This window comes from Ovis aries, chromosome 15, assembly GCF_016772045.2.
Source record: "Ovis aries strain OAR_USU_Benz2616 breed Rambouillet chromosome 15, ARS-UI_Ramb_v3.0, whole genome shotgun sequence".
Lineage (NCBI taxonomy): Eukaryota > Metazoa > Chordata > Mammalia > Artiodactyla > Bovidae > Ovis > Ovis aries.
Window position 1 is genome coordinate 5,112,190 of NC_056068.1, and position 17,833 is coordinate 5,130,022.

The 17,833-nt window shown below is 38.7% G+C and overlaps 1 protein-coding gene across 2 annotated transcripts in view; it reads right to left on the reverse strand.

Moving 5' to 3' along the window:
• Positions 1–17,833, reverse strand: part of DYNC2H1 (dynein cytoplasmic 2 heavy chain 1) — a 388,746-nt gene that overhangs the window by 339,113 nt on the left and 31,800 nt on the right. For both annotated transcript variants that reach the window (XM_060399635.1, XM_004015967.6), the window contains exons 14-20: positions 14,316–14,468; positions 13,114–13,212; positions 11,955–12,094; positions 11,644–11,872; positions 10,318–10,445; positions 7,192–7,307; positions 3,153–3,280 (exon numbers count right to left, since the gene is read on the reverse strand). In XM_060399635.1, the coding sequence (XP_060255618.1) occupies positions 3,153–3,280; positions 7,192–7,307; positions 10,318–10,445; positions 11,644–11,872; positions 11,955–12,094; positions 13,114–13,212; positions 14,316–14,468 (993 nt within the window). The remainder of the gene's footprint in view (positions 1–3,152; positions 3,281–7,191; positions 7,308–10,317; positions 10,446–11,643; positions 11,873–11,954; positions 12,095–13,113; positions 13,213–14,315; positions 14,469–17,833) is intronic.

A 17,833-nucleotide genomic window follows, 5' to 3' on the forward strand; every position in this document is an offset into this window, starting at 1 on the left:
TCAACAAAATATATATATATATAAAGAAAACAATAAAAGAAAGAAAGAAAGAAAGGAAAAACTGAAGAATCAGAATCAAGCTTCTGTATTTAGCTTCTGCCTGAAATGCCCTGAGTTGTATATAATTAGCAGTCCATTAAACAGTCCAGGTGTAGGTCAGTAAGTGCTAAACTGCTCAAATTGCTTCTAGATCTTTTAAAGCGCCATAAAACAATAGTGTCCTATAATTTATAACTGTACTTTTGCTACTCATCAAAGCAGTAAAATCCATTGAAAGATATTTAAAAATAATTATGCTTATATAACAGACAACAACAACACAAAATCAAATACATCTCAATAGCCAGTTTGCAATTCCTGAGAAACAGAGAAACAATTAACCAAGAACCCATGTTGTACTAGGAACACCAGTGAGAGAGAAGACAGAAAGTAAAAGTTGCATCCAACTCTTTGGGACCCCATGGACTCTACAGTCCATGGAATTCTCCGGGTCCGAACACTGGAGTGGGTAGCCTTTCCCTCCTCCAGGGGATCTTCCCAACCCAGGAATTGAACTGGAGTCTCCTCCATTGCAGTCAGATTCTTTACCAACTGAGCTATCAGTGAAGCCATAAAGAGTAGGATTCTCATTTCCAGTGTGAAAAGAACTTAAGCCTGTGAAGACATTACAAGTTTCCAAGTTTGTGTTTCACATGTAAGCGAGCCAAGTTGCTTCAGTCATGTCCAGCTCTTTGCGACCCCATGGACTGTAGCCTGACAGATTGCTCTGTCCATGGGGTTCTCCAGGCAAGAATACTGGAGTGGGTTGCCACTTCATACTCCAGGGGATGTTCCCAATCCAGGGATCAAACCCATATCTGTCTCCTGCATTGGCAGGAGGGTTCTTTACCATTAGTGCCACCTGTAAGCCCGTTTCCAAGTCTATCTGCATGCAAAGCTACCTATCCACACACCAACAGAGATACATACCAAAACACCCTTCTGTAACATCTTGCCGCTGAAAACTCAGCAGCGACTCCTCAGTGTCCATAGAATCATGTGGCTCACATGACCTGGATTCTGCCTAGCTCTTTATTCTGTCTCATGCCACACCCTGCCTCACATGTAGTTCCTAACATACATCTATTTCCCTTAGTTTTTGTGATGATATGCTTCATGTCTTTCATCCCACATCGTTATCAATCTCCTTTGCTGCCTCCATCTATACTTGAACTCTAAATTTTGAAATACTCAAACCTTATTCTATACACTCTGCAGTTTGTCAATCAGATGAGCTAGTTCAATTCCATGGCTTTAAACATCATGAATATTAAAATGATTTCCAAATGTATATCTCTAATCTTCACCTTTACTCTAAATTCCAAATTCCTCATTCTACATGACATGTCAATCCCTGCTACCTCCAATCCCCAAACAACTCCTCTCTAGTCATCTTCATCTCAGCAAATGGTACCATTAGCTTCCTAGCTGCTTAAGCCAAAAACCTAAGAGATATGTTTATTTCTTTTCCTCTAATCCCCTGTCTACTTCTAACACATCAGACGACCATGGTATAAGCCTGGATCATCCTTTGTACACCAACTGAAGTATCCTACTAACTCTCTGCTACTATTGTCTCCCTTCAATCCATTCTCCACAAAGCAGCCAGAGTAATCACTTCAAAATGCAATCCACATTTATCTTCTCATTGCTTAAATCCCTCTAAAATTTTTCCACTACTCTCAGAAAAGAACTCAAACTCCTTAGGATTGTCTGAAAGTCCCTTCATAATCTGGCCCTTGCCTACTTCTCTAATTTCACTCAAACCACTTTTTCCTTGAATAATATGGCTTTCTTGATAACTAAGTTTCTTGACAATATTTACACCTATCTCATTTCCTTAAGTATATCAAGGTCCTCTACCTTAAGATCTTCGTATCCACTGTTCCATCTGCCCTCTAAATCTCGGAGCGGTTGCCTCCTTACCCTGCAGGTCCCAGTGCATACAGACGTCATCTGTCTGATACGGTCTCCAGGATCACCACCCTGAGAAACATCGCGCAGCTGGGCACGCTCATCCTCTTACTAATCTAGCTCCTCATGCTCCTTTCTTTCTCTCCGTCTCCATCTCTCACACACACACACAACACACACTTACACACGAATGCAGATTTCAGTAACACAGAGCAACCTATACTTGCAACCACAGTGCCTAGCACAAAGCCTGCAATATATCAGGTGATCTGTAGTCTGTCCGACTCTTGGTGACCCCATGGACTGCAGCACGCCAGGCCTCCCTGTCCATCGCCAACTCCCAGAGCTTGCTCAGACTCACGTCCATCGAGCTGGTGATGCCATCCAACCATCTCATCCTCTGTCGTCCCCTTCTCCTCCTCCCTTCAATCTATAGTATTTGTCAAATAAATGCCTCCATGATTTAGCTAACTGCCACAGCTCACTATGCTATTCTTTCTTTAGCTACTTCCTTCCACTAGACAAGTACACTATTTTATTTGCCTTTAAACCCTCTTTATACCTTTAAGCCTACCATATAAAATTTATAATTCATTCTACCATGAAGGTATATTATTTCTCTCACCTCTAATCTATCTTATAATTTTCAACCTATCACGTAAGAGGAATACATAAAAGTTTGTATCTGTTTTGAATTATTTCTCCTCTTTCCTCCAAACATAACTAAGATCACCTATAACATGTTCTATAAATTTTGGCTTGTTTATTCTAGGTTCTAGCCTTCTGGATCCTGTTTTTATGAATCTTTAACCACCTTTTTATCTTTGTCTCTAATTAAGAGCTCTTCCATCGTGTGTGTGTGTGTGTGTATGTGTGTGTGTGTACTCCTAATTCAGCACTAACTTCATATTTAAGCATCATAAAAGTACAACCTTGGAAGTAACAGCATGAACTATTTAAGTTTAGCCTTATTCTATTAAGCCACATCATAAAAGGTCACAAATACTTCTGAAAGCAATATATATTGTGGTTACAGTTTCATTACAATAACATAACATCAAGAGTCCAGTCATAAGCAGACTAATTTTATAGACGTCCTTATAATATTATAATTATATGATATGTGCAGTCACATAATATTACGTGATTTAATCATTCCAGTACAGTTAAAAGCAAATAAATGACTTTGTGATTCTCACCTCTGGCTTCCGTTCTTGTAGCTTACTATATTGTAAATTTGCATTACCTATCTCTTCCACAGACTGGGGCATAATTGTTAAGACTTCCATAGCCTCAGTAACAAACGTGTCAATTTCATGTAAATGAGCTGAAAAGGAAACACTGAAATATAAGAAATATTATCATCAAAAAAATTCAATTACATAATTTCTAAACCAAGTAATGTTAGAAGCAATCACTATATGAAATACAGTAAATCCTAAGTTGTCATTTGCTTTCATAAAGAAAAATCCAAAGTATAGAATAAGCAAAAAGAACTCTTCTCATGAAATTGTTTTATATCACATTTAAAAATTGTTAGAAGAAAGTGAAAATGTATTTACTCACTCTTAGTAAATTTTACTATAAGTTGGCAACTTTTTCAGTCTTTTAAATAATATGCTAGAACATATTTCAATTTAAATAAAAAAGAAACACTGATATTTTGGAAAATAGTACAGGCATTCCTCGTTTTATTGTGCTTCACTTTATTGTGCTTTGTAGTTACTGCATTTTTTACGAATTGAAGGTCTGTGGCCACCCTGCATGGAGCAAGTTTATCAGTGCCATTTTTCCAACAGCATTTGCTTGCTTCATGTCTCTGTATCACATCTTGGTAATTCTCCCAATATTTCAAACTTTTTCATATTGTTACATTTGCTATGGTAATCTTTAATCAGTGATCATTGATGTTACTATTAATTGTTTTAGAGTACCATGAACCACACTCACATAAGATAGCGAACTTATTGATAAGTGTTGTATATATTCTGACTGTTCCACCTCTCTAATTCCCTCAGACACAAAAATATTAAAATTGGGTCAATTAATGGCCTCTTAAGTATTCAAGTTAAAGAGTGACACATCGCTCACTTTAAATCAAAAGCTAGAAAAGATTAAGTTTAGTGAGGAAGGCATACCTAACGATGAGATAGGCCAAAAACTAGGCCTCTTGCACCAAACATTTAGCCAAGGAAAAGATCTTAAGGGAAATTAAATGTACTGCTCCAGTGACTACACAAATGCTAACAACGTGAAACAACATTATTGCGGATCCAAAGAGAGTGCCAGTGATGTGGGCAGAAGATGAAACCAGCCATAAGCCCCGTATGCCAAAGCCTGATTCACAGCGCGGCCCACCCCTCTTCAGCTCTGTGAAGGCTAAGAGGCGAGGGAGCTGCAGAGGAGAAGCCTGAGCCAACACAGGCTGCTTCATGAGGTTAAAGGAAGAAGCATCTCCGCAACATGAAAAGTGCCAGATGGAGCAGCAAGCGCTGATGGGGAGCTGCAGCGAGGCACCCAGATGATCTAGCTGAGACAGCTAATGCAGGCAGCTCACTAAACAGCACACTTGGAAGGCAGATGAAGCAGCCTTCGATTAGAAGATATCATCAAGGACTTTCACAGCGAGAGAGAAGTCAATGCCTGTATTCAAAGCTTCGAACGACAGGCTGACTCTTGTTAGAGGCTAATGCAGGTAAGTTGACACCAATGCTCATTTACCACCCCAAAACTCCTAGTACCCTTCAGAATTATGTTGAATCTATTCTGCCTGTGCTCTTGAAACAGAACAACAAAGGCTGATGGAAAACACACACACACACACACACACACACACACACACACACACACACACAAAGCCTGACAACAGCACATCTGTTTACAACATAATTTACTGAATATTTTAATCCCGTTGCTAAGACTTACTACTCAGAAAAAAAAGATTCTTTTCAAAATACACCTGCTCACTGACAATGCACCTGGTCACCCACGAGCTTTGATGGAGATGTACAAGATTCATGTTGTTTTCATGCCTGCTGACACAACATCCATTCTGCAGCCCATGGATCAATAAGTAATTTCAACATTCGAGTCTTATTATTTAAGAAATACACTTCATAAGGCTACAGCTGCCACAGACACTGATTCCTCTGATGGGTCTGAGAAAAGTAAATTGGAAATCTTCTGAAAAGGATTCACCATTCTAGATGCCATTAAAAACATTCATGATTCATGGGAGGAGGTCAAAACATCAATGTTACCAGGAGTTTGGAAGAAGCTGACTACAATCTTCCTGGATGATTCTGAGAGATTCAAGCCTTCAGTGGCAGAAGTAACTAAAGATGTGGTTTAAAAAACAGCAAGACATTTCTCCAAAGAAGACATACGGATGGCTAACAAACACATGAAAAGATGCTCAACATCACTCATTATCAGAGAAATGCAAATCAAAACCACAATGACGTACCACTTCACACCAGTCAGAACGGCTGCGATCCAAAAATCTGCAAGCAATAAATGCTGGAGAGGGTGTGGAGAAAAGGGAACCCTCCTACACTGTTGGTGGGAATGCAAACTAGTACAGCCACTATGGAGAACAGTGTGGAGATTCCTTAAAAAATTGCAAATAGAACTACCTTATGACCCAGCAATCCCACTGCTGGGCATACACACCGAGGAGACCAGAATTGAAAGAGACATGTGTACCCCAATGTTCATCGCAGCACTGTTTATAATAGCCAGGACATGGAAACAACCTAGATGTCCATCAGCAGATGAATGGATAAGAAAGCTGTGGTACATATACACAATGGGGTATTACTCAGCCGTTAAAAAGAATTCATTTGAATCAGTTCTGATGAGATGGATGAAACTGGAGCCAATTATACAGAGTGAAGTAAGCCAGAAAGAAAAACACCAATACAGTATACTAACACATATATATATGGAATTTAGGAAAATGGCAATGACGACCCTGTATGCAAGACAGGAAAAAAGACACAGATGTGTATAACGGACTTTTGGACTCAGAGGGAGAGGGAGAGGGTGGGATGATTTGGGAGAATGGCATTCTAACGTATACTATCATGTAAGAATTGAATCGCCAGTCTATGTCTGACGCAGGGTGCAGCATGCTTGGGGCTGGTGCACGGGGATGACCCAGAGAGATGTTGTGGGGAGGGAGGTGGGAGGGGGGTTCATGTTTGGGAACGCATGTAAGAATTAAAGATTTTAAAATTTAAAAAATAAAAAACTAAAATAAATAAATAAATAAATAAATAAATAACAGCAAGAGACCTAGAACTGGAGGTGAAGCCTAAAGATGTGAATGAATTGCTGGAATCTCATGATAAAACTTTCACAAATGAGGAGCTGCTTCTAATGGATGAGCAGACAAGTGGTTACTTATAATTTTGAGACTTTAGTCCTGCTGAAGACGCTATGAAGATTGCAGAAATGACAGCAAAGGACTTGGAATATTATATAAACTTAGTCAGCAAAGCAGTGGAGGGTTTGAGGAGACTGACATCAATTCTGAAAGAAGTACTACAGTGGGTAAAATGCAGTCAAACAGCACTGAAAGCTCCAGAGAAACTGTGCATGGAAGGAAGAGTCAGTCAATGCAGCACACTTGACTGTGTTATTTTAAACAACTGCCACGGCCGCTTTGCCTTTCAGTAACACTACCCTGATCAGTCAACAGCCATCAACATCCAGGTAAGACTCTCCACCAGCAAAAAGATCATGACACACTGAACTCACATGATGGCTAGAATTTTTGGCAATGAAGCATTTTTCAGCTAAGGCATGTATATTGTTTATTTACACACAATGCTTCCTCCACAGTTAACAGACTACAGTATATGTAAACAAAGCTTTTATATGCACTGGAAAACCAAAAAATTCACATGACTTTATCACAATAATCTCTTTACTGCAGTGGTCTGGAAATAAACCTGCAATATTTCTGAGGCATGCCTGAAGTCCTTTGAAAAGGTAAGGACAAATACATTATACCAGAATTACCCCCTTTTTCAGTTAAATATGCAACAAACTGATACTAGCTCACACTGCAAATAATAAAAAGTCTTCAATTTTTAGACCTCATGGAGTTTCCTACTTTACTAAAATTATCATCTTAAGCTGATTTTTATTTCATACTTTTCTCAGATTATTTTTTATTTTAAACATCATTGAGACTCATATTCATAACTAAAAACAATTAACAAGTGTATTTACCCTGGATGGACTTCTTCAAAGAAAGAACAAGCAAGTCAAATAACTTCTGGATGAAATCATCAATCACAGTCTTCACAGGGTTACAATTAATATTTAAGCAATCTACCTTGACAGCACTGAAAAATGCCAAAGGACATATTATGACATGAAAAAGACTAAGTGGAGGAAAAGAGTGTCATTATGATCTTGTGTAATACACCCAAAATTATCATTGTGATCCTTAAGCCCATTTAGAATTTATATAATAAAAATGCCTTACACACATTCATACATAATAGCTTTTCATTAAACAATGGTTCTGTTATAATACTACAGTTTTTATTAATCCAATGTATCATTTTTTTTAAAGTAGCACATTATAACAGAGAAGGCAATGGCAACCCATTCCAGTACTCTTGCCTAGAAAATCTCATGGATGGAGGAGCCTGATAGGCTGCAGTTCATGGGGTCACTAAGAGTCAGACACGACTGAGCAACTTCACTTTCACTTTTCCCTTTCATGCACTGGAGAAGGAAATGGCAACCCACTCCAGTGTTCTTGCCTGGAGAATCCCAGGGACGGGGGAGCCCGGTGGGCTGCTGTCTATGGGGTCGCACAGAGTCGGACATGACTGAAGCGACTTAGCAGCAGCAGCAGCAGCAGCAACACATTATAAAATACTAAAGTATCAACATGAATATATTCAAATTTTGAAATGTTTTACTTGTCACAGTATGTAACATACTTATTTAAAGATTTATAAAATAAATTATTATCCTGGACTCAAAGCACAAACAACAATAGGAGAAATAAAACACAGAAAGTAAAGATAGATTCAGTTCAGTTCAGTCACTCAGTCGTGTCCGACTCTTTGCGACCCCATGAATGGCAGCATGCCAACTCCCGGAGTTCACTCAGACTCACGTTCATCGAGTCAGTGATGCCATCCAACCATCTCATCCTCTGTCGTCCCCTTCTCCTCCTGCCCCCAATCCCTACCAGCATCAGAGTCTTTTCCAAGGACCAGCATCAGAGTCTTTTCCAAGGACCAGCATCAGAGTCTTTTCCAAGGAGTCAACTTTTTGCATGAGGTGGCCAAAGTACTGGAGTTTCAGCTTTAACATCATTCCTTCCAAAGAAATCCCAGGGTTGATCTCCTTCAGAATGGACTGGTTGGATCTCCTTGCAATCCAAAGGACTCTCAAGAGTCTTCTCCAACACCACAGTTCAAAAGCATCAATTCTTCGGTGCTCAGCCTTCTTCACAGTCCAACTCTCACATTCATACATGACCACTGGGAAAACCATAGCCTTGACTAGATGGACCTTAGTCGGCAAAGTAATGTCTCTGCTTTTGAATATGCTATCCAGGTTACCAGTTATAACTTTTCTTCCAAGGAGTAAGCATCTTTAATTTCACGGCTGCAGTCACCATCTGCAGTGATTTTGGAGCCCAAAAAAATAAAGTCTGACACTGTTTCCACTGTTTCCCCATCTATTTCCCATGAAGTGATGGGACCAGATGCCATGATCTTCGTTTTCTGAATGTTGAGCTTTAAGCCAACTTTTTCACTCTCCACTTTCACTTTCATCAAGAGGCTTTTAGTTCTTCTTCACTTTCTGCCATAAGGGTGGTGTCATCTGCATATCTGAGATTATTGATATTTCTCCCGGCAATCTTGATTCCAACTTGTGTTTCTTCCAGTCCAGCGTTTCTCATGATGTACTCTACATATAAGTTCAATAAGCAGGGTGACAATAGACAGCCTCGAGCACTCCTTTTCCTATTTGGAACCAGTCTGTTGTTCCATGTCCAGTTCTAACTGTTGCTTCCTGACCTGCATACAGATTTCTCAACAGGCAGGTCAGATGGTCTGGTATTCCCATCTCTTTCAGAATTTTCCACAGTTTATTGTGATCCACAAAGTCAAAGGCTTTGGCATAGTCAATAAAGCAGAAATAGATGTTTTTTGGGGAACTCTCTTGCTTTTTCCATGATCCAGTGGATGTTGGTAATTTGATCTCTGGTTCCTCTGCCTTTTCTAAAACCAGCTTGTAAATGAGCTATTTACATTTTAGTAATTCATATTTTTTCTTGACTGCTCAGAACCCAGAACTGATATGAATTTCAGAGAGTAAAGAGGATATTCTGGGTTATGAAATGCCTTTCAGAGGGTTTTCTCCACATTTAGGGCACTACCTAGATGCAGCACTGCTTTGTGTGCTTCTCGGGGCATTCTGAAAGGCAGAGCCATACAAAATTAAGGTCAAATATCCCCCAATGAAATTAAAAGACACTTACTCCTTGGAAGAAAAGTTATGACCAACCTAGATAGCATATTCAAAAGCAGAGACATTACTTTGCCGACTAAGGTCCATCTAGTCAAGGCTATGATTTTCCTGTGGTCATGTATGGATGTAAGAGTTGGACTGTGAAGAAGGCTGAGCACCGAAGAATTGATGCTTTTGAACTGTGGTGTTGGAGAAGACTCTTGAGAGTCCTTTGGACTGCAAGGAGATCCAACCAGTCCATTCTGAAGATCAGCCCTAGGATTTCTTCAGAAGGAATGATGCTAAAGCTGAAACTCCAGTACTTTGGCCACCTTGTGCAAAGAGCTGACTCCTTGGAAAAGACTCTGATGCTGGGAGGGATTGGGGGAGGAGGAGAAGGGGATGACAGAGGATGAGATGGCTGGATGGCATCACTGACTCGATGGACGTGAGTCTGAGTGAACTCTGGGAGTTGGTGATGGACAGGGAGGCCTGGCGTGCTGCGATTCACGGGGTCGCAAAGAGTCGGACATGACTGAGCGACTAAACTGAACTGAACTGATGCTCCCACTAGTAGTAGCTTCTCAAAGTTCTTAGACTATGCCCAGGCACATCAAATGTTAGATCTGAGAGAAGCCTCTTCCCCAGTCTATTCTATCCAACTAGGTCTCAGCCAGCGGAACCTCTAGAAGAGGCTCTCTCAGTCTCAGCAATGCTCTACTCAGATGACTCTCAAGCATTATAGCTGAGCTCTGGAGAAGGTAAGACAATGACTTGTCTTCAGTACCACTAAGTGAAGAGCACCTGTCTATACCCATGGTAAAAACTGCCACTATATTAAACATTACTTTAACTTCTTTAACTTCTGTATTATACCTTGGAAGCCGTTCTACTTCTTTCCCTTTTATTTTCAGTGCTTTAAAATTTTTCTCCCAATCATGAACTGTAGAAAGATGCTTTTCCACTAGAGCTTCCATATCAACTTGCCCAATTACAATCCACTCCTATTTAAATGAAAAACATATTATTTTAAAAATTAGAACTAATAAATGAACATTTAAAAGATTAGAGTCCAAATATTAAGAACAATAAAAAGAGGCAAAAGAGAAGTTTTAGGTAAATTTCAACTTAAGTTATGTACATATAATCATTACCATAAAGCCTAAAAAATGAACAGGGAAAATATATATATATAAAAGTACAGTAATCATAAAACTTTTTTGAAGAGATTGCAAAAAAACTTTGCTTTACATTCTCAAGTTTGATGTATACAAACACAAAACCACTTCTACCAAGCCAAGAGCTACTATAGGTTACAAATCTGACACTGTCCAGATTCAATTAATCCTAGAAAAATAAAATGCAGAAGCAGCACTGCAGTGGCAGTTAAGAAATTTACTGAACTCTCAGTCACTCCTCAGGATCAATAAAATGAACAATAAAAACAATTAGAGTTTATTTCTGAAGAGTTAGTATGATGCACCCATAGCTCAGTTGGTAAAGAATCTGCATGCAATGCAGGAGACCCAGTTTGATTCCTGGGTTGGGAAAATCATCTGGAGAAGGGATCGGCTACCCACTCCAGTGTTCTTGGGACTCCTCAGCAGCTCAGTTTAAGAATCCGCCTGCAATGCGGGAGACCTGGGTTCGATTTCTGGGTTGGGAAGATCCCCTGGAGAAGGGATCGGCTACCCACTCCAGAACTCTGGCCTGGAGAACTCCATGGACTGCATAGGCTGCAAAGAGTGGAACATATTGAGCAACTTTCACTTTCACATTCATCTACACAAAAGTAAGAAATTAAATCATGTCAATTTCATTAACGCAGAAGGCTTCCCGCTATGGCATATTCTCAGTCCAAAGAATGAAGAAAAGGATACATTTTTCTATATATTTTTCTGAAAGGAACTAAAAATGACACAAGAGAGTCATATCAAATTGCAAGCTGATATATCATTCAAAAGAAGAAAAGAAAGAAAAATTAGTTTCTCAAATCTTCAAATAATCAAAGAGAAAAAATTAACGGTAACTTTTTTCTCATCTGTAGCATAAATCTAGATTTCTAACAGAATCCTCAACTTGGGCCCTCTGGTTTGCATATTTTTATTTTATGCCACACAATATCAACTATTGAGTTGTACATTTGATACTAATTCAATCAGATGAATATTATAATAGGACCGACAAATTCATGTCCCATACCTTATGCTGATGTAAAACAGCTGACAATCTCCTAAACAGATCTTCTGCTTTGCTGAAAATAGTCAGAAATCCACTTGCATTTCTATCAATCATAATAGAAAAAATAGATTCATCTCCTGCTTCACCCACTCCCTTAAACTGATTAGGAATGCTGATGAATCTCTTCATTTCTCTATAATATTTAGTTCGAATTTCTTCAAAAGGAGGCTTGAATTGCAACCGTCCTTGTCTGAAAGCAAATAAATAACCTTAAAATATAAATTATTGAAAAATTATAGACTGAAAACTAAATTGGGTTTTAAAAATCTTACTTGTATATTAAATCTATATTTATTTCTGGTAGATTCTCATTAAGCGCTTCTAAGCCCATCTGATACTGATGCTCCAGGGCTTTGTACAGTTGATGATTCCAGTGCTGTTTCCACGCATGCATGTCACTTGCTTGAAATCCCTAAAGTTATAGTCACATTTTTTTATTTAATAATTAGGTGGTAGAATGGGTTTCCATTTAATGCTTTTACGTAACATTTGGTAAAATTATAAGCAAAAAATCCCTCATCTTAAATATCTTAAACATATATTAATTGCTACTTGTATATCTAAAGTCAAATATGAAAATCTCTAATCTTTGTGTTCATAAAAAGTATACAAAAAGACCAGCAAAATTTTAAAAATCAAGTTACTAGTAAATGAATTTTATACGTGGACTTTATTTTATGATCCTATAAAAACAACAGTAATAACAGAAACCATATCTTATAAATTTCTTAGCACTTTTTCAAAATTCCCATCAAATATACTCTTCTATTCCCTTCCCACTCCCTAAATATTTTGCACATTAAAAATATGATAAATTTAAAATATGAGAATGCTCAGAATACTTTACATACTTTTTCTGCTTCCATATAACCATAAACATATAAATTCTAATACTTAAATTTTTATTAATTTTTTAACATTTGAACCAAAAAATATAAATGTTTAAAATACCTAACTCATATTCCACCAACATCTCAAGGTAGATTCTGTGCTAACTACTTTTACACAGATCATCTAATATCAAAATATATGTGGAAATAACATTTACTAAAATATAACAAAAAGAAATTCTGAAACAGTTATTTCAGTAATTTGACTTCTGCCTACATTTAACTTTGTCACAATAGACGTATCACCTTTTAAAAGAAAACTAACGAATGATAGATATTTAAGCACCAAGTCAGAAAACCTGTTTACAGAGTCTAAATTAAGGGATTTGGCATTCCATAAGACAAACAAAAGCTTGTACTTTTACTTGTAAAAGTGCTGCTAATTTATGGTCTTTATATATAATTCAGTTAAATCCTAAATTTATTAGAAATTCATTAGCAAAGATTTACAGATAACCTTTATGAACTTTTCATCAATTAATATATTCAAATCCTGAAAATTTCATATTTCTGAGTGTAGACATAAAGTAAAACACTTTACCTGCGCTTCTACACTTGCTAAGCCAGTTCTCAATTCTTGTAATCCATCTTTCCACCGCTGTTGCTGCCGAAGCAAATCAATGTTCATAAGAACTACCACCTGTCAAAAATTAGAACACAAAAATTTCAATAGAAAAACCTGACAGGCACCACCTTACCCAAGTGATCAAAATTAACTCCACCTATAATAACACATATCAATATCTGATCAATGTACTGAGAAAGGCAAAATATCACTTTTGCGGTATTCCTATTAAAACCATATAATCTCAATCTAAAAAATGAGAAGGCATCATATAAAATCAAGTCAACAGACAAAATAATTGATCAGTACTCATCAAAAGTATCAAGGTCATGAAACACAAGGTAAGACTCAGGGAGAAGAGGCTACAGAGCCTTCAAATGTAAATACAAGGTGGGATCTGGGATTGGACCCTTGAAAAGGAAAAGGACTTCAATGAAAAAGTTGTAAAATTCAAAACAGTTTATTTCCTAGTTTTGATAAATATACTATGGTTACATGGGCTTCCCTCGTGGCTCAGAGGGTAAAGTGTCTGCCTGCAATGCAGGAGACCTGAGTTCGATTTCTGGGTCAGGAAGATCCCCTGGAGAAGGAAATGGCAACCCATTCCAGTACCCTTGCCTGGAAAATCCCATGGACGGAGAAGCCTGGTAGGCTACAGTCCATGGAGTCACAAAGAGTCGGACATGACTAAGCAACTTCACTTTCACTTCACTTATGGTTACATAAGTTGTTGACAATAGGGGAAGCTGGGTGAAGGACAACTGTGAACTCTCTATTTTCAACTTTAAGTCTCAATTCGGAGAAGGCACCGGCACCCCACTCCAGTACTCTTGCCTGGAAAATCCCATGGATGGAAGAGCCTGGTGGGCTGCAGTCCATGGGGTCGCTAAGGGTGGGACTCGACTGAGCGACTTCACTTTCACTTTTCACTTTCATGCATTGGAGAAGGAAAGGGCAACCCGCTCCAGTGTTCTTGCCTGGAGAATCCCAGGGACACGGGAGCCTGGTGGGCTGCCGTCTATGGGGTCACACAGTCGGACACGACTGAAGCAACTTAGCACCAGCACCAGCACCAGCAAGTCTCAAATTATTCCCAAGTAAGTTATTTAAAAGTATATCCAAATTACTTTTTAAATAATACTATTCATAACTTATTAAATTTTATATATAATATATACCTTTTCACAAAATGTAGTGTGCCATTTTCTCAGTTTCCTATTTTCAGTGGCAAGTCGTTCAGCAGCATTTTGGAGTTTTTGGATGTAGCCTTCTAATTCTTTAGGATTATCCCAGGTAATGTGTGACTTTCCCCCACTTCCTGCTTTTGAATTCTAAGGTAGAACAAATGACAGTGTTCAAATATAGTTCTTTTTTTTAAAGATTCAATATTTTACATCATTAGTACAACTGTCCATAACACTAACCTGCAATAAAAAAGCACACAATAGTTTTTCCATTTTATAAACGATAAGGCATTCTGGGCAGGATTGAACAGCTCCATTACATCCAAGTTGTCCCTCTTATAACTAAAACACCCAGGCATAACACACCAAACAAGCATAGGAAGACTAAAAGATAGAAATAAGGAGGTGGACAGCCTAAAAACATTGGGAATTAAGGAACAACACACCAGGATTTCCTTAGTGTGTCTTATATATCCCAGACAGGATGCTGGAGAAGTCTACAACCTGGAAACACCCCGAGACAGACAGAAAAAGGCTCAGGAAGAAGCCTGTTCCCTTTAGTCACAGGACCAGGAAAACAGTGGCCGAATGATGGGAAACCTTTTTAGGGTACACACCCTACTCCTGGTGGGCGACAGTCCATGGGGTCGCAAAGAGTCAGACACAACTGAGCGACTAAGTACACACGAACACCCCCTACTCCAACCCAAGAGAGTAGAAACCCAGCCATTTCTGCAGTTTCAGGGGACCAGGAGAGGCGCTTCTCTTCCATCCCCTGCTAGGTCAGTGGCGCCACCTTCACCAGCCTGCAACAGCGCGTGTGCACCACCCTCCACATCCTCCCACCAGGTCCCAGAGCTCAGGGGGTAGCAGGGCAGATCCTCTGCGTGGAGGCAATAAGACACCGCCAGCTGGTATCCCGCTTTGGTGGGAAGTCTTCAGTAGGGCAAAAGGGGGCACTAGACTTCCACTGCACCCAACTAAAAAGGAAGCAGTGCGAGGCAGTACTCCACTTTTGTCAGGATGGCATCTGCAGACACAAGCAGAAATTTAATATATACACTCACCCTGTCCTCCAGCTGTACCTCACTGTGTCAGAGAGAAAGTGTCACTGAGAAAGGAATGAAAATAGCAGTAGGTTTCTTAGCTGAAACCATGACGGACAAGAGGAAGTGGAGCGACACTTTCCAAGTTCAATGCATGAAGCAGGACACTTGAAGCCAGCGCTCTGGGAAAACCCTGAGGGGTGGGGAAGGGAGGAGGTGGATGGGGGGTCAGAATGGGGGACACATGCACCCGTGGCTGAGTCATGTCAATGTATGGCAAAAATCACAATATTGTAAAGTAATTATCCTCCAATTAAAATTAATTAATTAATTAAAAAACAATAAATGATAGTATATGGAAAGAAAAGTGCTAAGAAAACCCTGCCTCCAGAAACAGGAACTGCCTTAGGATTGTAGGTCCATGGCCTCACTACAAATGACTCAAAGTTTAATGATGAAAAACATACTGTAATGTACTAATTGCTGCTTACACTATAAGGATACATGAATAGATTAGGACAGCAATTCTGGAAAGGTTTTTTTTGAAATGTAGCATCTGAATAGTCAATTGGGGGTAGTGTTTGAACATTTGAGTTCTGAGTTCAAGTCCTACGTGTTCTGCTTGCTAGCTACATCAGTAAGCTTGTAATTGAACCTCTTAAAGGCACGGGTTTCATGTATGAAACAAATGATGACGATATGATGAAGTTATAACATATACCAAAAACCTATAAATGCATGTGTATGCATGTCTATGTATGCATGTATATTCATACAAATAAAGGACTACCTAATAATTGAGTTATTTTATACAAGTCATTTAGCATAGTATGTACTCCACAAATGTCCGCCATTATTACTCATGTGTATTTGATTCTGACTTATTTCAATATGTTAACTACTTCCTAGTATCTATATTTAAAAAAAAAACACAAAGTCAAAATATAGTGCTAAAAGAAAACAACTGTCAGCTGTGAATTTTACACTTGCTGAAAACATCCTTCAAAAATGAGGTAAAATAAAAACATTCTGAAAGGAAAACTAAGAGAATTTGTCACCAGCAAACCTACTCAAGGTATGGATAAAGAAAGTTTTCTCAATAAGAAGAAAATGATTTTTTAAAAAAGCATAGAACTTTAGAAAGGAAAAGAGAACGTTAGGATGCAGAAAATGCAAATAAAAAAATAAACTATCCTTCTTCTCATAAATTTCTTATTGATATTTGATGACTGAAGCAAACCCCATCTGATACAGTGTTCTTTGTGTGTAGAGGATACTAAATAATTAAGAAGAAATAAGTGAACGGAGTAAAGAGACCTAGCTACAAGCAAAGTTTCTACACTTCAGTTGAACTGGCAAATGGTAAGACAAAGAAAGTCTCTGCCATACAGTGACCTTCAATAAATAGCTAATGAATGGTGAAACTAAGCAATTATAATATTCAACAGAATATGTAGTGAATCCGTTCAAAAAGTATTTACTGAGCAGTTACATGCACTGCTTACTGTTGTACTGATAGAATATAAAAGTAAATAAATTAGAATCCCTAGAGCGAGTGGCACAGGGAGTACAAGGAACTTTAGTATTCCTTTTCCTCCCATCTCAGTTTTTGTGCCCTTCTGTGTCTCATTTAACATATGCTAAGTATAATTATTTCACCCTCATGGAAAACAGCCTTGTACTGGCTTGCAGAACTCCATGAAGCTATAAGCCATGCTATGCATGGCCACTCAAGATGGATGTATCATACTGAAGAGTTCTAACAAAATGTGGCCCATCTGAGGAAGAAATGGCAAACCACTCCAGTATTCTTGCCAGGAGAAGCCCATGAATATTATGAAACGGCAAAAAGACAGGACACCAGAAGATGAGAAACCCCAAGTTGGAAGGTGTCCAAACTGCTACTGGGGAAGCGTAGAGGACAATTACTAATAGCTCCAGAAAGAATGAAGAGGCTGGGCCAACGTAGAAATGACACTTAGTTGAGGATGTGTCTGGTGGTAAAAATAAAGTCCAATGCTATAAAGAATAATATTGAATAGGAATCTGGGATGTTAGGCCCACGAGTCAAGGTAAATTAGACGTGGTCAAAGAGGAGATGGCAAGACTGAACACTGACATCTTAGGAATCAGTGAAGTAAAATGGACAGGAACAGGCAGATTTAATTCAGATGAACATTATACCTAATGCTGCGGGTAAGAATGCCTTAGAAGAAATGAAGCAGCACTCAATAGTTAACAAGAAAGTCTGTTGCATTATTTGGGTGCAACCTCAAGAAGAAAAGAATGATCTCAGTTCATTTCCAAAGCAAACTATTCAACATCACAGTAATCCAAATCTATCTCCCAATCACTGATGCCAAAGAAGCTGAAGTTGACCAGTTCTGTGAAGAACACCACCTTGTAGAACTAACAACAACAACAAAAAAAGATGTCCTTTACATCACAGGGGGTTGGAATGCAAAA